At 34.5% G+C, this 23,536-nt stretch overlaps 1 protein-coding gene across 3 annotated transcripts in view; it reads right to left on the bottom strand.

Annotated features, from left to right (window-relative positions):
* LOC132144948 (NACHT, LRR and PYD domains-containing protein 1b allele 2-like) overlaps window positions 1-23,536 on the bottom strand; it is a 173,491-nt gene that overhangs the window by 127,272 nt on the left and 22,683 nt on the right. The window contains exons 4-5 of one of the 3 annotated variants that reach the window (XM_059555553.1): window positions 15,449-15,622; window positions 13,094-13,267 (exon numbers count right to left, since the gene is read on the bottom strand). The exons of the other annotated variants lie outside the window; for them this stretch is intronic. Of the exons in view, the coding sequence (XP_059411536.1) occupies window positions 13,094-13,267; window positions 15,449-15,622 (348 nt within the window). The remainder of the gene's footprint in view (window positions 1-13,093; window positions 13,268-15,448; window positions 15,623-23,536) is intronic. 3 annotated transcript variants of the gene reach the window in all.

The following is a 23,536-nucleotide window of genomic DNA, read 5'->3' as shown; positions in this document are numbered from 1 at the left end:
ATGATAAGTTGATTAATCAGCATTTACACTCCAAGATCTATTGACATCAGATTTTATTATTAATATTATTATTATTTGTACCATGCATTAATATGGTTATCACTGGCAATCATCACAATTTCTGATTCAGATTTAAACTTTAAATATGATTAAAAATATGGTTGTCACTCCAGAAACTTTGCAATGTGTAATAAGTAACAATAAAAACAATAAGAACCAAAAGAGTAAGACTATATAATAAGGTTCAGTTGTAAGTCATTTATAAGTGATTAATTAATGATGAACTAATCATTTTCAAAACATTCATGAGAAATTATTAAGTGATGTGCTAACAATTTGTGTATGTTTTGTTAATTCATTTACAAGTGATTAGACAATAATGAACAAATCATTTATAAAAACATGACTATACGTTCATAAATGATTATTAAAGGTCCTATGACATGAAAATTTCACTTTCTGAGGTTTTTTAACATTAATATGAGTTCCCCTAGCATGTATGTGGTCCCCAAGTTTCTAAAAATTTTAATCGGTGTAAATCAAGATTTTGCTATCTTTCTCTGCCTTTGAGAAAACGGAAGCTCAAACGGGCTGATCTGGGATCTCCTCTTTGTGACGTTGTAAGGAGAAATGTTACCTCCCCTTTCTCTGCTTTGCCCGCCCAAATATTTACATATAATTCAGTCACAATGTCAGCACAGGCGTTACAAACAGACTTTTATGATATGGATTCAACAGCACCGCCACAAACAGTGAGTAACAGTGTTCATTAATGGCTGATCTGTGATCAGTGATTTCTGATGTGTAGTTAATCTTTCAAGTTCACACAGACTTTCTTTCTAAATCGTTTAATACTGTTTATGCATCAGTGAATCAAGCCATAGACTAAACGATCAACTTCACATTGTTTCTCTTAGTAGCATGAAACAAATCTGTAATTTAAATTGTGATTTAACTACAGAGAGCGATCAAAGAATGCTCCCTTTTTTCGGAGCTCTCACACATCGCGAGTATATCTGCACACTTGCCTAAACTGCCGTTACAATGAATGACGCGGTTATGCTGCACAACAAAGCAATCCACGATTCGTTAATCTCGACAGCTGTACTATATATATATATATATATTTGAGAGGGGTCCACATGTAATACGCATTTCGAATGCAAAGATGTCAGGCAATCACAACAGTTGTGGTTTACTCGGAGTCTCACAGCAGACACGCCCCTTCAAACAGAGCATTCAAGCCAGAGGGCAAATAACAGGATATAAAAATGCTTTTTATTTCTATATTTTAAATGTAAAAATCATACTAACAATATAAGTACACCTAAGGAAACATTAAAAAGCATTTAAAGAAAAGGAAATAATCCATGTCATGGGACCTTTTATAATTTTATAAGTAATTTTAATAAGTTATCTTAAAAAATAGCATCATAAAATAATTAAACAGATACTCAGTAAAAGGTTCATACACTGAATAAAGATACACATTTTTTTATGGTAAGTGGTTGCAAACAATATATTTTAACTACATTTAAAAAAATGTTGAAATTTAGTCAACTAAATTTGTTTATTTAAACTTAGCTAAAATAAATTGATTGCAACCACTTAAATAAAAAAACAACAACGGATGAGTAGTGTACACTTTAGATTAGGAGATGCAGAAAGTGTTGTAAATGATTTATTCATGCGTTTACACAACAGGTTTTGAACACTTTGTAGTGTGTACTGCAGTATAAGTGCTGACTGCTGAGGGTCAGACAGATGTCTTCTCTGACACACATGGAGTATTTTAGTACAGTGTTGACATTTCAATGATTTATAAGTGATTAATAATATATTAACTAGTAACTTATTAAAGCTGCAGTAGGTAACTTTTGTAAAAATCAGGGTTTTTCCTACATTGAAATTTTTTTGTCCCGCCAAAGCCTTATTTGATCTGTAATTGGGTTTTGTGAGTGAAGCAGGCTACTGACGGAGTGACGGAGAGAACGAGCACAGCACCTCGTCCCCGCGCGGACACTCTCCGTCTTCAGTTCTGTCTTTGCTCTCTCCCTCGCATCAAAATCAACTGATCCTAAAGGTCGGAAGACCGAATCCATGCTTCATGTGGTGCATTCAGAAAATAATTTTGCTGAATTACCGCTGGGTGTGAACCGCAGTCAAAAAAAAAGTTGCCTTATCTTCTCTTACAACTTGGGACAAGCATTCCACACATGCAGCTGACATAACTTTATTAAAAGAAAAAAAAGAGAAAGAAATAAATCTATACAGTTCGGTGTTTTGTGTGTGTGTGTTGAGAAATCTTTCGCGATGTCCTAACAGCCAGGATTCCCACACAACACGTCCGCTAAAGTCTGATTCGTGACCTAATGACTCCTTTGAGCCGATTCATTATAATGAATGTCAGTGTCTGAATCGGTGTATAACAAATTATCACTTCTCAGAAGAACATACACTAAGTAGACATCCAAAAGGCCCTTTTTACCACCACACGTACCGCCGCGGCGGCGGTATAAAGTGCATTTGCAGCCTTTGATCGCTGAGTGGCGCTTTAACCACAAGTTATCAAACAAGCGCATCAAAGCACATTATCGCTAATGGACGTCAGTTTTGCCTCACTGATGTGTTAGATTTGATGGCTTCAGTCAGGGAAAATGAAAGAAAAACACTGTAGTTAAAATATTTAATATCAACAGACGAAAGTTTGGTACTTATGAAGTTATGTGCATTTCTTAGAACGAATTCAAGCAGGATATGAAGCCTGTGCCTGAACCTGTGATTATATTTTCTCTAATCTACATGGTATTAAACCATATTTTAGATTTGACACATTTTAAAGGTGTGCAGTATTATTTATATTATATTATGCGTTATATTATTCAAAATAAATTTTGGTTTACTTTGCATTGGAGCATTAAAAGTGGTAGCCTATTTTAGGGGGGTTGGCTACATGGATTAATATGCAAAATGTCAATATAAGGATTACTTTATCACAGAATATCTGTTTTCGGCGCCATTTGTTTAGTTTAAAAGTAGACATGTCAAGCTTTCTATAGATATCTCTCTCATGTCTCTTCGTTGAGTATTCACGGAGTTACAGTTCATTTTAATGACGTGTTTGTAAATGAAGATCGGCGCAGACAAAGGCTGCAGACAGCACACCTTGTTTGTTATCTTTATTTTATAAGTGCACAAAGTTTTGTTGTTATTATGTCTGTATCCAAAAAAAAGTAGACCCTTTACAGATTCGATTGATGTATTGCTCTTATCTGTACGATTAAAACTGAAAGTGTAATTTAAGTTCTTTCCGGGGTTATCAGGAGAAAATGACTCATAACACGTATCCGCATTAATTGACTCCAGAGGGTTAATAAAACAACATGCATTTTTGTTTTTCGTTACCTGTCCTTTAACTTATTGGGAAAAAGACATTTGTCCGTAAACTGATTAAGAAATTGTTGCATGTTTAAATGTGAAGCACTGTATAATGTCGTTCCAGTTATTTAGGCCTAATTTGCCTAAAACAAGAAACAAATAAAATTAAACCGGCACGATTAAATCTTTGAAACTATAAAGAATTAATAAAACGTCCTCACAATTAAACTCTCATTAGTTCTCTCATTATAATCAACAACATTCACACGATGTAAAAAAAAGCTTTAGTAATTGACAACTAAAGTAATTTTAAAGGGAACCTTCTTTACTTGTTTTTAAAGTAAGGTAATATAATATAGCCTAAAAAAAAAATCCCTGTTTTTTTTTTTTTTTTTTTAGGAAAAAAAATCTGATTTATGATTTAAACCGATTTTTAAATCAATATTCAAATGACGAAGAAATTTTACAAAACAAGTTTTAATATAGTTCTTTATCATTCATTTAGCAGTCAAATTTATAACTGCAACAAGATGATAAAAAAAAACAGTACTGTTATTAGCTTAATGCTGGAAAGATGCTATTTTTTTAATACTAGCCTATCATGCATCTAACCATCCACTCAGCTTTAAGAGCTGCTCAGATTAAAACTGCCAGCTCCGCAGTGAGTCAGTGTCATTGACGGAGGACCTGTTAATATTTTTTCTAGTTTATATTTCCATCTCGTTATGCCACTGGTTTAGATTTTTTTTTTCTTTCTTATAGAACTTATTTGTAAATAGAGCAGTCACTGTCTGTGTCTACATCGGACGCGTCATGCGAGAGTTGTCATCTGTGCCCCACAGCGAAAAGTGTGTCTAAACTTGATGACATCACACTATAGTGTCAAATCATCTGAATGCAGTGTCAGAACATTTCATCATAAACAGAACGAGCATCAGTTCACTGATAGGGATCGAGTCCAGTGCATCCATCACTGTGTTCTGTTGTCTTTTGCTGGATCGTTCCACTTGTGTCCGGTGTAGACCTGACATGCTTTTTTAATTGTTTTTTTTTACAGCCCTGCTTGTTTTAATGTTTTTATTAAATATCTGTATTGACTGCATGGTCATATTATCGAATTATTTACTGCCATGATGCGACCTACAAAAGTAAAGCTCGGCGAGTCGATGAACGAGCATTGCTTTCGGGTGAAACGTCTCTCTCACTCCGCAGCAGAGTCTGTGAGAAGCAACAAGTTCCCCTCCACGCGCTCTGATACCAGAAACATAACATAGCATATAAAATAATAATAATAAAAAAATAACAGGAGAGTTTCAAAGTGGCTTAAGGTATTTTGTGTAAACTTTTTTCCCTATATCACATGCCAAACTAATAACATTGTAAGCATTACATCTTTAATTGCTGCTTTCTGCTGTGAAAATTTTGTTTGTGATGAAATTAACAGTATATTTTTGTCAGTTTTTTTTATCTAAACAGATCGATTAACTTCAAGATTTCAAAATCAGATAGCATGCTGATAATGTAGCTGTAAGATTACATTTGTTTGAACGCATTATTGCGAAAGCGATTGAGTGTGAATCTGTTTAAATCATGCTGTAACCCGAAAATAATCAGTAAAAGAAACAGACAAACTCTTAACATCCCGCTCGACTCTTGCAGTCAACCTTCTGATCAAGCTAAATATGTTGGCTGTTGGCATGAATTTTACTCGTGATAAGAAGCTCATATTCAAGTGTTTGTGCAAAAATTATTAATGTGCATTAATGACAGGGAGGCGCCGTCTCATCACTTTAATTTTTCATGATAATGAATGTATAATTTTTTAATTAACATAATATCGTTGTGTCTCACATAGGTACATTAAAAATATATCTTCTGAAAGCTTGAAATGTTTTTAGACGAAAAGGAATAGTGTAATGTGTGAATGTTGCATTTCTCTCGTCGGAGAGAGCCAGCACTGTGAATATAATCAAACAACAGTCGTATATAAACCGGTTCAGCAAGTGAAAGCCTCTGTCCATATGAAAGAGCAATTCACACTTTTATCTCGACCCCCACATCCATGAATAACTACCCAAAACCCAGAGGTGGAAAGTAACGAATTACATTTACTCGCGTTACTGTAATTGAGTAGCTTTTTTGTGTACTAATACTTTTTAAAGTAATTTTTTAAATGTGTAATTTTACTTTTACTTAAGTATATTTTGTTTGAAGTATTGTACTTCGCTACATTTTAAAACACATTAATTACTGAGTAAAAATAAATAAATAATAAAAAAAAATCGCTCCCTGGAAGCTATGTCAGTAAATAATGGGCAGGAGGACAAACTGGCGCTAAAGTCACAAGAAAGATGCAGACGGACAAAACAGGCGTTAGTGGTGCAGACACCGCTGAAAACGAAACCCCGTCATATTCTGAAGTTGAACTCGAAGGAAATGAAGTAAACCCCTGGCCATATGTATGCTCTATTATGCAGTGTAAGCTGTACTTTCCTAGGAAGACCAAACTAGCAGCTTATAAAATCTCGACAAGACATCAACCCTTCGCAAGAATGTAGAGGTAAGCTAAATAATTGCATCGTTGCATTGGTGGTTAAAATGAAGCTTTGACATTTTAGCAAGAGGTTTTGCAAAAATTAGCTAAAAAGACCGTGGTGAGGAGTGTGCTATTTTTGTTTTAATGATGTGCGCGCGCATTTATAGTGCGTTCTTTCACTGTGTGATTCAGTCTCCTAAAATGCATTTAGAATGATCACAAAATTGAAGATATAGGGGCAGAAGATTAACATATTTATATAATTTCATATATTAAATCAAAATCACACAAAGAATGCCATCTTTTCCTCCAAAAATCATCATGAATATATACATACATATATATAACAGTTCAGTAAACAAGTTAATTAAGAGACTTGCGTTTTAGACACCATATTGCCTTTTTTAGCTCTATTTCTACAACACAAAATAATTCCAAACACAGCCACCAAAGCACAGTTTTGCATCTCTGAGCAACGTGACAGTGTTTCGTTCCTGAATGAATCAACCGTTTAAATGATTCGGTTCAGTCGCAATGACTCACTTTTTAACAGTGACTTGCTGACACATACAGGCCATTTTTATTTCACATTTAAAGTATCTTTTGATTATTTTTAAAATAATTAAATTCTTATCATTTCAAATGAGTATTCAACATTTTATGTCTTGTATATCAAAACATTATTCATGCATTTGTAACTGCAGGTTAAATGCATTCTTGTCCTGCACTAAACAGTGTAATACATCTAAATGCCACTTCCAATGAATCTTCTGCATTTCCTCTGCATTAAAAGATGAGTTTGTTGATACTGATTTGCCTGGTAACAGCCCAAATGTTTTATTATTCTAAATTACTGATTCCTTTAATTAAAAACAACTAGTTTGAGATTAATAGACCTATCCCAGGGCTGTCAGACTCAGTTCCTGGAGGGCCGTAACCCTGCAGAGTTTAGTTCTAACCCTGCTCCAGCACACATATCATGTAGTTTTCAAATAAGCCTAAATGATTAGATTAGCTGGATCAAGTGTGTTTAATTAGGGTTAAATCTAAACTGTGCAGGACTGTGGCCCTCCAGGAACTGAGTTTGACACCCTTGGCCTGTCCCATTTTGACTCCCTCCCACTGTTAAAATGTAACTAAGTAATTTTTACTCTGAGTAAATTTTAAATGAGCTACTTTTTACTTTTACTTGAGTTGATTTTTAGACTGGTACTTTTACTTGTACTTAAGTAAAATTTCATTAATGTAATGGTACTTTTACTTGAGTAGAATATTTTTGTACTCTTTCCACCTCTGCCAAAACCCAACCCCCTCCAGCTGAACAGAATTCGGTCTGTGTTTTGGCTCTGAGGAACGGTGTGTTACTGGGCTGAAACATGCTTTCACTCAGAAGTAGTACTCTTTGTATTCATAATTTTCTCGCAGCCCATATTATTATTTTCACAAGACCATAATGATAATAACAAATCATCAATTAATAATTAATCATTATTTTATGAAAATCATTGTTATTTGTGATCGTGGATGTTTGCGGGGGGCTTTAAGACCAAGCGGAATCCTCTGTTCCCGCCTCACAGCGAGTCCCGCGCGCTCAGTGATGCAAGCTTCACTGTCTGCGGTTTGACTTTACTGAATCAGATTGAGGCGAATACAACTTATTGATCATGAGCAGAGCACGATCGTGCCGCCCCCCTCACGTTCACAATTAGGGATCCTTAAGATGCATGTAAACATTTTTTTTTAATCTATAAAATTACACTAAAATAAAAACGTGCAAGCATGTTTTTAGAGTTTTTAATTTTTTCATTCTGCAAAAAGGTGAAAAGGGTAGCCTGCACAATGCAACAGCTAAGTATAAATTCTGTTTTATAGGCTAATAGATAGTGTACAGAATAAAACTAAACATATGCACACATTTTTTCTAGCTCACAAAACTGGATTTTTCGATTGTTTTCTTGACTGATACACACATTCACACACCTACATTTCAGAAGCGTGAGCTTCGGGCTTTCGCAGCGGCAAACGCTTTGATTGCATCCACTTCGGAGATCATTTTTATCAGTTTAAGCTTTGAGAAACTGCGTTCTCCACAGCTCACAGTGACAGAGAGAGTGAGAAGCACTCTCAATGCTACAAAAACATTTGGAAAATTGTTTTCCAACCCTTTTTCACAGATGAATTTAATCCAGTGGTTTAGATCCAGCAACCAGGCGTCTGCCCAAAGCAGTCAGCTCTTCAAACAATGCCCATCAACATCCGCAAATCTCCATGAGTCAGGGCCTTTTCCAGTCCTAAGCAATTCTGAAGGCTATTCTATTCTCCTTTTCTTTGAGAGATGCGATGTCATCTAAAAATCCAAATACGCGCCCATTGTCTCTAAGCAGCGAAAAGCGCTCTTCCACGGAGGCGATTACTCATGACCAGATACATTTATTCGGTTTGACATTTTTGAATATACATTAAAGTATTTTGCATGCATATAGACTTACTAATAGGGCGCTGCCGTGCGGGAATTTTTATTCGAAATGTAAAGTTTTTTTATTTATTTATAGCTTTTATTTTATTTATACCCAATGTGAAACAAAAAAATAAATTAATAATTCTCTCTTTCTCTCTCTCTCTCTCGCCTTCTCTCTCTCCGCCCTAGGCGGCTGCCTAGTTCGCTTATAGGCACGCGCCGGCCCTGCATGAGCCCAACATTTAGCAAGGCAGGAAAATTCTAACGGAAGGAAGACGTATATCATTGAGCTAATGCTGTTAAACAGCGAGAGAGAGAGAGAAACTAGTCTAGGGCTATTCTTAAACTTGGAGCTCATTATATTGAAGTAGCCTACAAATCCAAACACCAGAAACGTTATGCATTTTATGAATAATGAAATGTTATGAAAATTATGCATTTTATTTATTCACACTGTATGGTTGAAATAATATTTTAGTTCACAACTTAAGTTCCGTTGTTTAAAAAAATGCTTTATTGGCTAATGTTTCATAAACCTTCGGTTGCTCTAAAATGCCATTGCTAATTTCTAAAATGTTATGCCATTATTAATTTCACAGTATTTTTACCACCTAAATGACTAATCTTTAAAGTCACAATTCTATAATGGTCAAAATTACTCAGGCCAATGGTATTTTTTAATGACATTATTTTATTATTATTATTATTATTATTATTTGAATAATTGTAGCTTACATAAATAGGTAAAGCAAAACAAATATTCGGATTGTCCCTTATTTTTTCCCTTGTTTTCCTAAAGAATAAACACATTTTTACAAGAACAAACATGATAACATATTATTAATTAATAAAAAATAATTTAAGCAATTAAAACCTTTTTTTAAACTTGAATTTAAATACTATTAAACTAACTTTAAATTCTCAAGGAGTTTATAAGTAAAAGAAAAAAGTTCTAAATGAACTTGTGTTAACAATATAATTAGAACTAACAATATAATTCGATTTTTTTAAATGAACAATTCCTGTATAAAATTGGACAGCAACCTTTATATCAGTGGTTCTCAACCTTTTTTTCCAGCGGGCCGCACTATGGTCTAAGTGCAAGTCTACGCATATAATTTAAATATTACGTCAGCAATACAAGCCAACCTGATTTATAATATTATAGCCTAACTATTATGATATATAATCTATTACATTCATTGAAATAAACAATTCTACTCCCCATAAATAAAACACCTGATGCTGTCGGGAGCTGACCAATTTTGTGAGATTCAGCTTGAAAGCAATAACACAAAGAAGTTGCGATTGTAACACCTGTGTATACTTTCCGCATGAGCAATCCGGATGCAGACACGGCCAGCGCGGACGCAGACTTCTTCAATTTATACTTCTGAATGCGCAGGCTGATGGTCCGCTCTGCAATTGCCCAGAATTATTGCACATCTGACTGTCTTTATATTCTTTTACTGACGGATTGCACAGGTTCGAGTAGCAATGAGCTTCTTCACTCTGCCTGCACATGTGCAATTTTGCTTTTGAAGCCTACTGACCATGCGCACCTGTCCGCGCGGTCGTCTGCTCATGAGCCTCGGCCCTCGGCACACACTCTCCAATGACGATAAGGATTGTTACATAGTTTATGGTGTTTCCATTTATCTGAACTTCTTCAAGTGAGTTGCGGGGCAAAAAAAAAACAAATGAAAATCCAGCACTTCTCCTTCAATACAGTGCGAATATTCACAGTTTGTACATGTTCATTCGCTGGCATTTTTTGAATTTCTTTTTTTTCTCCCTTAAAAAACAAATGTGTCCATCCTGATGACTATTTGAATTGAATTCTGCCAAAGTGCGCGCTTGTATGTGTTCGTTAAATGCTTATGCCAGTGCTCATGTCTGAAAATAATATATGAAGAAAAAAAAATCACATAAAAACATTAGGATATAGCTTATATTTCATTAGTAGCATAATTTTTTTTAATTGATAAAATAATAAATTTTAGAAAATTATTAAAAATAAAATTTTTATTCAGCATGTGGTTCGGGCCTCATTTGAATTCGTCATGGGCTACAGGTAGAGAACCACTGCTTTAAATCAAACATTTTTAAATCGTCCACAGCTGAGTTTTGCGGGAGGCTGATCTGCGCCAGATCGCGTGAAGTGAATGTAATGAACAAAGTCATTTTCAGATGCAATGAAAAAAAAAAAACATGGATAACCTAGATTAGTCCCAGGCTCTGTTCTGAAGTAAAATAATTATAATTACTGTTAACCAAGAGTAACACATTTTTAACACATTTTAACGCATTAATCGCCTATTGTCATTTGCTTGAATGTTTTCTTTATTTTTTATTTTTTTAAACACGCTAAAAATTAAATAAAGTTTGTCAGAGGAAAAAAAAATATGAGTCGTGTATAGGTTTCATTTTAACAGATCAATCACCTATTTTCGTTTGCTGCATGTTTTTTTTAAACACGCTAAAAAATAAATCAGAGTTTGTGAGAGAAAAAAATAGGCTATAAGAAAATATTTTACAACAAATCCTTTAAATTTAACAAATTTATCAGAACAAAACAATAATTAAAAATATATAATATATTAATAAATATAATTGCTGTATATAATAATATAGGCTTAGTAATAAAAAAAAATAATAATAATAATAATTTAAAGCTAAGCATAAGGTAAGGTTTGGCTTTCTCAATCGGGAGAAATCAAACGTTTCCATATTTGTGATGTTGCCCATTTGAAGGTTAACTATTATTCATGAGGTAAATAGGCTGTGTGCGTTTCAGTATCGAGCAAAAAAAAAATCATAATTAACAATGTCAAAGTGCTCAAGCCGAATGTCTGGTGAAAGACTGCTGTTTCCAGTGAATATGTGCGCGAGGCACCAGCACGCTCAAACAGCTGAAACAAATAATACTTAATTTTTGGTCACACATAAGGCATAATTGAAAAAAGCTGGTAGTTTGAAAAATCAAGAATAATAACAGAGTTAATACTAATTATTGCTAAATGCTGGACCGTTCCCATTTCGCTCTGCATATGGAACCTGAAGATTTTTTTAAACCACGAATGAACCGAAATGAAAATGAAATTAAAACATTTAGCTTATATATATATATATATATATATATATATATATATATATATATATATATATATATATAGGCCTTATATTTATTTCCTGTTTAATAAAAATAGCATGTATATGATCCTTTGTGTTAAGGTCTTCTTTTAATTTTTGTTTAGTAGACTGTAGCCTAAGCCTATCCTACATTTTAAAAATTAACAAATTGTAAAAAAAAATTATGTTTTTTTTTTTAAATGTTACAATGTTATATCATAATGTTATTGTTGTTTTACTTCCTTCTTTTGTCTCATTTTACAGTTACATTCATTTCGCAATCCGTCCCTTAGCGCAACCTGATCATGCGGCAGTACACGCAGCGGTAAGCCCCAGATAGGATGGCCACCTACTGTACACATTTGAAATGAGAAAGTAAGTGTGCTTACCCCATTTAGCAAGAGTGTTTAGTAAAATTTAGCCTTAATAATCCACAGTATGTATAGGCCTATGACAATGTGTAGTAAATTACCAATAAAATAATTTAGTTTAAAGTTAGACTGGACTGGAGTGAGACGAAACTAGATCGAAGCACAAAGCAAGCTGTTGCTAGCTAGCTGCTAATTTTATTACATTTTATATGGTAAAAATTACACTATTACACCTTTTAATGCTATGTTTTTAATTGATATGATTATACTAAAATAATTATCAGGTCTATCAAAAAAGGAATTTATCTTTCTAAACTATGAAAGCCAGTCGTAGTAAAATCACAGCTTTTTTTTGTAAAGAGGGCACGAAAGGATGACAGGGATAACGACAAGGATAAATAGGATAAAAAAAATGTAGCATTTATTGTCAATATTGGGCTTGTGGATCATCTGGGTACTAGGGTACTCTTTGCTGTGTGAGGATGACCATGTCGGTCAGCCACCACTGAAGACCAATTTAGACATAGGAAAAACCCTGAAAATTTATTTTTTACATATTTGTTAAACCTGTCATTATGTCCTGACAGCAGAATATGAGACAGATAATCTGTGAGAAAATCAAGCTCCTCTGGCTCCTCCCAGTGCTCCTATTGCCATTTGCAGAAATACAGCGCTCCCGGTAAGAAACAACCAATCAGAGCTGCGGTCCGTAACTTTTTTTGTGTTCAAAATGTACAAAATGTATATAATAAGCGAGTACACCATGAATCCATTTTCCAAACCGTGATTATAACTCAATCTACAAAACATAGATAAACATATTAACAAATCACTTATTAATCATTTATGAACGTATAGTCATGTTTTATAAATGATTAGTTCATCATTAACAAATCACTTATAAATGCCTTACAACTGAACATTATTATAATGTTTTTACTTAATATCTAATACTAATGTATCTAATGTACTAATACCTAAATTAAATATTACTTTATTATGAACTAATGATGTGTTCAGGTGTGTACTAATCAAAACTAATACATCAAAACATTAACAAACATGTGCTAAAGGTTTATCTCTGTTTGCTCTTGGTACATTTTCTGACGTGGATAAAACTCTACAGATGATTCTACATCAGAACTACAACTATAAACTATCTGTTAATATTTATTTGTGAATACCAGTGTGTGTGTTTGATCCAGAGAGATGATTTACCAGAGTTTCTCCAGTTTACAGCGAGGATCCTTCAGTAGATCAGAGAGCATCTTCACTCCTGACGCTCCTAGTTTATTTCCGGACAGATTCAGTTCTCTCAGGTGTGAGGGGTTTGATCTCAGAGCTGAAGTCAGAGCAGCACAACCTTCATCTGTGACTCCACAATCACTCAACCTGTAGAGAACAATGACACTCTTCAGTCTCTCAGTTCAGGATCTACAGCTCAGATCAGCAGCAACTTCACAATCAGAAAGAAACCACAACATGATTAACAGATCCAGTCTGAAGCCTTGGCAACTTTATATTAAAGGGGTGGTTGACTGTTTTTCTAGACTTGATTGTGTTTAAGGGGTGCAGTCTAACATGTGTTAATACTTGGTAAAAAAAACCCCATCCAATTTACAGATGTTTAAACCAAGTTTTAGAAGGTTTTAAGATTATTTGAAGACTGACAGTTAACATCAGCACTGAAGATATCGTAATTGTTTTAACGATGCGAGATCTGATATTATCGATTATATCGTGAAAAGCAAACACAAAGCACCTACAGAGTGCACGTGAGAAAAGCGCTGACTCTTGTCTAACTCAGGTTCGGGTTCATTGAACGGCTACAGAGTGTCTTGTCAGAACATGAGGTCTCACACCAGGAATACACTTCAGGGTGATTTACTGTGCGTGAGTGTGTGTGTGTGTGTGTGAGAGTGTGTGTGAGAGTGTGTGTGTGTGTGTGTGCGCGTGTGTGTATGTGTGTTTGTGAGTATGTGAGTGTGTGTGTGCGTGTGTGTGTGTGAGTGTGCATGTGTGTGTGTTAGTGTGTGTGTGGTTCTGTAAATATAAAACAGTATACAAATATGAATAAATGAATAAATACACATAAACAGATCTGTATAGCAGTACTTGAATACTCACAAGTAATAGCATTGTAAATTATATAAATATAAGATAGATACAAATATGACTTAAAGTTGTATTAAATGATCGCACTGCTGCACTGTGTCTAGATCACGTGCCTAACTCGCCCGAACATGTTCCCCGAGATGCGCTTCAAGTCTATGCATTATAGCCTAATAAGAAATATAACATTACATATTCTATCAAACAAAAACACAGGAGAATTATAACACTTTGTCTACAAGAATATGTGCAAATATAATAAATAATGTAAACATTTAGGTGTAATTATGTAATTGTACTTATGATTAGTTGCACACACACATATATTCACACAATCCTTAAACGGCCACTTCTAACTAATTTAACTATGAAATATTGACTAAACACATCTACATATCCAGCCTCCACACAGTCTTGGTTCTCACTCCGCAAAGTTTTGGAACAGTCCAAATCAGGAACACAGGCGGGAGGGTTCGGGAGAGTTCACCTTCGAGGGGTGGTCTTTCCTACAGCAACCATACATTATGTGATCAAGTCTAGTAGGTTAGACTAGAAGTTATTAAAAAAGAAGTTATTATTAAGAGACTTACGTTTTAGACACCATATTTTCTGTTTTTGCTCTATTTCTGCAACAAAAATCATTTCAAACACAGCCACAGCGCTGTTTTGTGTCTCTGAGTAACAGGACGGTGTTTCATTCCTGAATGAATCAATCATTAAATGATTCGGTTCAGTCGTAATGACTCCTTTACCAGTGACTCGCTGCCACCAGCTGGCGGTTTTAATTTAATTTTGTTGATAATGATTTCATTTGCTTAATTTACAGCCCAAATGAAAGAATTTGACCCAAAAAATGGTACATACTTTTAGAAAAAAAATGGCTTAAAGGTAAAAATGCCCATATCTCATTTAACTGGTATAATAATTTATTGATAATAATTGTTTAAATTATTATAATAATTAATCATTTTGACTCATCAATTTCTTTAAAAGTAGTTTAAAGGCTGAAATGTAAAGTTTATCATTTTATAAAACTTTTTGATTTTGTGAAAACTTTTAACTTATGCTTTTTATAGTAATTTTACAGTTTAATATGGTAATATAGATATTGCTCTACTCTGCTCATATGTATTCATTTTATTTGTGCAGGTCTTAAAAAAGGTCTTAAATATGATCTTAAAATCCTGCGGAAACCCTTTTAAATTAACTAATAAATTTGATTGCCAACAAAACTTTGGTCAGGTGTATTTATTTAATGTAATGGAGAAATCTAATACACTGACAGCTACTCAATGACTGCTCAGACAAACACAGCACAATCTCTGTTCAGATCTGCTTCTACATGTGTTTTCAGGGTTAGTTTCAAAACTTTCTTTATGAAACAGTTTTGATTTTCATTTTGTTCATAATCAACAAAGGAGCAACATTTAGGAGGATACTGACAGATTTATATCATCTTACCAGAGTTTCTCCAGTTTACAGCGAGGATCCTTCAGTAGATCAGAGAGCAGCTTCACTCCTGACTCTCCTAGTTTATTTACAGACAGACTCAGATCTCTCAGGTGTGAGGGGTTTGATCTCAGAGCTGAAGTCAGAGCAGCACAACCTTCATCTGTGACTCCACAATCCCTCAACCTGTAGAGAACAATGACACTCTTCAGTCTCTCAGTTCAGGATCTACAGCTCAGATCAGCAGCAACTTCACAATCAGAAAGAAACCACATGATTATCAGATCCAGTCTAAAGTTAAGATCCACTTCTGATTGACAGAGTTCGTTTCAATACCATAAAAAGTGTTGTTGTTGTTTTTTTCTTTACATGAAAACCCTAAAATCTTCAAAACATCTGTATGATGTGAAAACATACAGAAACAAGGAAACATATTTCCTTCAGCTGAGTGTGAGCCTTTATCATTTCTGTTCATTGTTCAAGTATAGAGCCACAGACAAGCAAATCACTTTTCTTGTGAATATTAATGATCCTCCTCCTCATATGATGTTTGAAAAATATACTTTTTCATATGTAATTCTATGTATATTTCATAACAGGAAAAATATTAAGGGTGTATCCATTAAAGATTCAATTCACAATTTTGAAATCACAATTCGACCCTCTCATAATACTAAAATTATAGTCTCGTCACAGTACCAATATTTCAGATGACGACCAATACCATATTTGATAATAAAAAGTATTAAGTACATTAAATCAGTAAAATTAAGCTAATAATAATTAATTAATACTTTATAACAGTATGTAGCCTTCAAATATTTTCACTTAAGTAACATTGTTTTAAAAAGATCAAATGAAACCTCATATAGAACAAATGATAAGTTTATTAATCAGCATTTACACTCCAAGATCTACTGACATCAGATTTGATTATTATTATTATTTGTCCCATGCATTAATATGGTTATCACTGGCAATCATCACAATTTCTGATTCAGATTTAAAGTTTAAATATGATTTTAATATGGTTGTCACTCCAGAAACTTTGCAATGTGTAATAAGTAACAATAAAAACAATAAGAACCAAAAGGGTCAGACTTTATAATAACGTTCAGTTGTAAGTCATTTATAAGTGATTAATTAATGATGAACTAATCATTTTCAAAACATTCATAAGTAATTAATAAGTGATGTGCTAACAATTTGTGTATGTTTTGTTCATTCATTTACAAGTGATAAGATAATAATGAACAAAACATTTATAAAACATGACTATACGTTCATAAATGATTATTAAGTAATTTGCTAATGATTTACAAATCTGTCATAAGTTATCTTATAAAATAGCATCATAAAATAATTAAACAGATCCTTAGTAAAAGGTTCATACACTGAAAAATAGATACTAATTTTTTTAAGGTAAGTGGTTGCAAACAATATATTTTAACTACATTTAAAAAAAAATTTGAAAGTTAGTCAACTAAATTTAAACCCCTTAAAAAACAACAACGGATGAGTAGTGTACACTTTAGATTAGGAGATGCAGAAAGTGTTGTAAATGATTTATTCATGCGTTTACAGGTTTTGAACACTTTGTAGTGTGTACTGCAGTGTAAGTGCTGACTGCTAACTTTTGTAAAAATCAGGGTTTTTCCTACATTGAAAATTATTTTCGATTTTTTTAAATGATTTTTTGTCCCGCCAAAGCCTTATTTGATCTGTAATTGGGTTTTGTGAGTGAAGCAGGCTACTGACGGAGAGACGGAGAGAACGAGCACAGCGCCTCGTCCCCGCGCGGACACTCTCCGTCTTCAGTCTTTGCTCTCTCCCTCGCATAAAAATCAACCAGGCACGTGCAAACATAGACATCAAAGGGGGCTTGAGCACCTGCCCTTTTTATTCCTGGAGAGAAAGTGCCCATTTTTCTGGGTTTTCAGCGGCGCACAACGGCACACTTCATACACAAACCTGCAGGCAGCAGCAGCCCCTCCCAGCAGTGTTTTTCTTGGCTTGTGCAGTGAGTGGCGCTGGCGATGAACAGAAGATTAAACTACCAGTGCCACTGGTCAAGGCTCGAATTTACTGCTGATTAGCCAAAGACAAATATAGTTAACCAGTGTTTTATTAGCATGCATGCTCATGAGCTACTAGACTAGCAAATGTGTCAGGGATAATCGCTATACATTATCCCGCTTATTACATGGCTTGGCTACCTACCAAATTAATAATTAATTTGACACAAAATATAGATTGAAAAGGGAGTTTATTGATTTAAACCCGATTGTTTTGCTTCCGCTAAAGAAAATAGTATGCTCCGTCTCCATGGTTAGAATCCTGTGTGTCCTTAGCAACGCTCTGTTTTTCATGGCAACGGTCTGTTTTACTCTGCACTATGGAATGCCAAAGCTGCCAATTTTAAAAATAAATAAATACATAAATAAATACACAAATAAATGTAAATAAGAATAAATAAATATATAAATATATAAATAAATATACATAGAAAAGCAAAAAAACGAAAATAAATAATTATTTATACATTTATTTATTTATTTATTTATTATTTTATTTATTTATACATTTATTCATTTCTACATTTATTTATTTATACATTTATTTATTTATACATTTATTTGTTTATACATTTAGTTATTTATACATTTATTTATTTCTTCATTTATTTCTTCCTACATTTCTTCCTGCGTAGGGTAATGAGGCGGGCGTGGTTTACCTCAGACATAGCAATCGAGCTCAGAGTAAGCGAAGGCAAAGGGTTGAGGCCACAGTGATGCCTATTGTGTGGCGAAATACAATTAGTATAGCTCACTGACGTTGATACGGTCTGTGACTGCGAGGTATATGGTCAAAATACTAAATCTTACTGTGTGACATGGATAGGCTACTCTTTATTCCGGACATGGCCGTAGAACATCGTTTGGTCTGGATTTGTAAAATGTCCTGGGCTAACAAGACATTTGACAACATGAAACGGGGACAACATGAAACGGGGACTCTGCAGTGCTTAATTTGAGCTTGTTTTTCATATAGCCTCATATTAAGTGCAAGTGTCCGATACAATACCAACACTGACGACACAGTGTTGTTTAATTATTGATTTTTTCCCCTTTTCTTTATTTTTTTCCCCATGTGTTTAAGTAGAGTGTGCCATGAAATTGTTTTATTTGTCAACACCCACAACAGACATCATATTGTGTGTATTTGATTGCTTAAGCTCAACAAACTACGAAAAATAATTCATATAATAGGCTACTCGCGAGGCGGCTTTATACGTGTAAACTTTGGATGTGACTGTGAGGGCACATAATACAGCCTTCGGAGCGCGTGAGTACCATATGGCTTAAAATACTTAAAAATGTGTGCAAATTATACATTTTTGTGACAATGCAACAATGACCCGATTAGTCAAGTGACTGTTCTGTCAGTTGTCCTGAGATGTGAGTGAAGTCTTGTGTCGGCGCGTGCTGCAGGTCACTGTGCAGACGAGATGCGCTGATGAGAAGCGCGCGAGAGAGTTCATGGATTCGAAGACTGGTTTCGAATGAATTATTTAATCTTATATTTTGCGTGGATTAATTTTATTATTCAAACCTACAAGATATGTTGAATAAATGCAGAAATTTTCCTCATTATAAACTTGAAAGCTGCGAGAATTATTAAAACCATGCGACATAGCTACACAGTCCCCCATCGAAATTTAGGACTCTATTATACAGAGATTTGTAAAATAAAATTCCACAACTTTTTCAAAACGTTTTTAGGCCTGGAAATTGTTGTTTTAAAATTGCATGGCATTTCCATGTTATTCATGAACATACAGAACCTAAAAGCAACTGATGCATGAAGTCAATCACTTAAACTGCTGACCAATGTGATTGCGCGAGTGCTCCGTCACCTCTCCCTCCTGTAATCACATGCATCCGGCATCCGTTACCCCGCTTTGTTCCGGGACCTCGCAATTTACAAATTACAGAGTCCCTATTTCATGTTTGTTAGCCCAGGACATTTTACAAATCCAGACCAAACAATGTTCTACGGCCATGTCCGGAATAAAGAGTAGCCTATCCATGTCACACAGTAAGATTTAGGATTTTGACTATATACCTCGCAGTCACAGACCGTATCAACGTCAGTGAGCTATACTAATTGTATTTCGCCACACAATAGGCGTCACTGTGGCCTCAACCCTTCGCCTTCACTTACTCTGAGCTCGATTGCTATGTCTGAGGTAAACCACGCCCTCCTCATTACCCTACGCAGGAAGAAATGTAGGAAGAAATAAATGAATAAATAAATAAATGTATAAATAAATAAATGTAAAAATAAATAAATGTATAAATAAATAAATGTATAAATGAATAAATGTATAAATAAATAAAATAATAAATAAATAAATATGGAAAAAAATAAATATATACATAAATATGGAAATAAATGTATAAATAATTATTTATTTTTGTTTTTTTGCTTTTCTATGTATATTTATTTATATATTTATGTATTTATTTATTCTTATTTACATTTATTTGTATATTTATTTATGTATTTATTTATTTTTAAAATTGGCAGCTTCGGCATTCCATACCGCACAGCGGTCTGTTATCAAGAAATAACAGACCGCATTCTACATTGGAATTCAACCAAGCCATGTAATAAAATAAGCATATATCACCACCAGGTGATATGCTTTAGTTATTTTGTTTATCCTATTTACCTGCATTGCCCTGTCAATTAGATGCAAATGTGCGCATTTTAACTAGTTGACGCGTAATTTGCATACAGAACGTCCCCAGTTAATGAATAACATCAAGAGTCTTTCCCCCTGAAATTTTGAAATCTAAATTGGTGAATTTAGAAGAAATCTACAGATGCAAACAGATGGAGGATACACTCTAAAAAATGTAGGAAATCTGAGTAACTGCATCTGGTACATTAATAAATAAAACTGAGTAGAAATAAGTTAACATTAAACATTAAAAATAACAATATTTATAAATTAATTTTTATTTATGAGTATTTTAACTTTTTTTATTTCCTCTAAACCTTTCTAAAATAGTATTCCATAAAACCACAAATACATACATGACTTTGGCTTTTACTCAATTTTTACTCAATTTTTTGGTAAGTTTAAGTTTAGTTGATGCAGTTATTTAGGTTATTCTAAATACATACTGGAAACTAATAGCATTGAAAATGTTTTCAAAACATGCACATTGTGGAATGGTTTCCTTTGCTGCTGTATAAACCTAGTGAGTGAATACTAAGGAGACCATGGTTTCTGTGTGAACTGATTATTTTGTAGACATCTTTTGAAAATGAAACAATTGCGTGAGTTTGAGGAAGATAAAATTAATTAACTTTTTAAATAATGTTTTTAAAAAGGAAGTCAGAGTTGCGTTAATATATATACTTTTTTGTTTAAAAAAAGAAAAAAATACGTTATTATGAGAAGTGCCCTTTATTTCACTTGAGCCTCTGCCCCTCAAAATGTCTGTGCACATCCATGAAATCAACTGATCCTAAAGGTCGGAAGTCCGAATCCATGTTTTTTAATGTGGTGCATTCGGAAAATATTTTTGCTGAATTACCGTTGGGTGTGAATTGTAGACAAAAAAAAGTTGCCTTATCTTACAACTTGTGACAAGCATTCCACACATGCAGCTGACATAACTTTATTAAACGCAAAAAAAGAAAGAAAGAAAGAAATCTATCCAGTTCTGTGTTTTGTGTGTGTGTTAAGAAATCCTTCGCGATGTCCTAACAGCCAGGATTCCCACACAACACGTCCGCTAAAGTCTGATTCTCGACCTAATGACTCCTTTGAGCCGATTCATTATAATGAATGGTTAAAGAAATTGGTTTGCCCGTCAGTGTCTGAATCTGTGTATAACAAATCATTACTTCTTAGAAGAACATACACATCTGAAATGAGAAAGTAAGTGTGCTCACCCCATTTAGCAAGAGTGTTTAGTAAAATTTAGCCTTAATAATCCACAGTACGTATAGGCCTATGACAATGTGTAGTAAATTACCTATAAAATAATTTTGTTTAAAGTTAGACTGGACTGGAGTGAGATGAAACTAGATCGAAGCACAAAGCAAGCTGTTGCTAGCTAGCTGCTAATTTTATTACATTTTATATGGTAAAAAATTACACTATTACACCTTTTAATGCTATGTTTTTAATTGATATGATTATACTAAAATAATTATCAGGTCTATCAAAAAAGGAATTTATCTTTCTAAACTATGAAAGCCAGTCGTGGAAAAATCACAGCTTTTTTTGTAAAGAGGGCAAGAAAGGATGACAGTGATAATGTCTAAGATAAATAGGATAAAAAACAGTTTTTTTGTATTTATTTTAAATGTAACATGTATTGTCAATATTGGGCTTGCGGATCATCTGGGTACTAGGGTACTAGGGTGCTGTGTGTGGATGACCATGTCGGTCAGCCACCACCGAAGACCAATTTTGATCCAGGAAAAACCCTGAAAATGTATTTTTTACATATTTGTTAAACCTGTCATTATGTCCTGACAGTAGAATATGAGACAGATATTCTGTGAAAAAATCAAGCTCCTCTGGCTCCTCCCAGTGGGCCTATTGCCATTTGCAGAAATACAGCGCTCCCGGTAAGAAAAACAACCAATCAGAGCTGCGGTCCGTAACTTTTTTTGTGTTCAAAATTTAATAATATTTTTAATAATTTAATAATAATTGAGTACACCATGAATCCATTTTCCAAACCGTGATTATAACTCAATCTACAAAACATAGATAAACATATTAACAAATCACTTATTAATCATTTATGAACACAGTTATGTTTTGTAAATGAGAAGAACCAGTTGAGCAACAGAGAAGGACAGCAGCTTGTGAGTGTTTTGTGTCGTTTTCTCATTAGACTACTGTGTGATCGTCATTGCTAGGAAAGTATTTGGTTTAAATTGTGTGTGTCTTACCCTGGTAAATACGTGCTGAAAGTGGCGCTTGGTTTTACGTTTGCCTGTCGCGGGACTGCCCAGTTTCGATCTGCTAAATAGTGAGGCATGTCCAAAGCCAGTGAAAGTACTTAATTAGCTGTTTTGAAAGCACTTTTTAGAAGAACCAGTTGAGCAACAGAGAAGGACAGCAGCTTGTGAGTGTTTTGTGTCATTTTCTCATTAGACTACTGTGTGATCGTCATTGCTAGGAAAGTATTTGGTTTAAATTGTGTGTGTCTTAACCTGGTAAATACTTGCTGAAAGTGGCGCTTGGTTTTGCGTTTGCCTGTCGTGGGACTGCCCAGTTTCGATCTGCTAAATAGTGAGGCGTGGCCAGCTGACTTCAATCACAGGTAATAAGGCAAATACAAAAGCGTTAGGTTTCACTGCGGCAGCGGTCGCGGCAGCCCTCGTGTGATCCCTCCTCATGTGAAGACGGACGAGTGTAAAGACAATCGACTCTCCTTGTTCTCAAATATCTCTTACACTTGTAGTCACTATGTGCTTTCAGATCTCTACTATCACTACTAACACTCGGAGAGCACGCTATGTACGTCGCAGGAAGGCCTGTCCCTCTGACCTCTACTATGCTCTCTATTTCAGTTGGTCTCTGGAACTGCCAGTCTGCAGTTAACAAAGCAGACTTCATTTCTTCTATTGCTACTCATTCCGGTCTCAACCTCATGGCACTGACTGAGACTTGGATTAAACCTGAAGATACTGCCACCCCTTTAGCCCTCTCCACTAATTTCACTTGATCCCACACTCCTCGTACCACTGGGAGGAGTGGAGGTACGGGCCTCCTTATATCAAAAGAATGGAGATTTGATCTTCAGTCATCACCTACAGGTACTGGTTCATTTGAATCACATGCCATTACTGTAACCCACCCTGTTAAAATCCACTTTGTGGTCATTTATCGTCCCCCAGGTCAATTGGAAAACTTCTTGGAGGAGTTGGATGTGCTGCTATCAAACTTTCCTGAAGATGGTACTCCTCTGGTACTGCTTGGTGACTTCAACATCCACCTAGATAAACCCCAGGCTGCTGACTTCAAAACTCTGCTCACCTCATTTGATCTCAAGCTAATGTCTA

The sequence above is a fragment of the Carassius carassius genome, chromosome 8 (genome assembly GCF_963082965.1).
Source record: "Carassius carassius chromosome 8, fCarCar2.1, whole genome shotgun sequence".
Classification (NCBI taxonomy): Eukaryota; Metazoa; Chordata; class Actinopteri; order Cypriniformes; family Cyprinidae; genus Carassius; species Carassius carassius.
Note: the sequence above shows the minus strand (reverse complement) of the source record. Positions and strands in the feature narration are given on the sequence as shown.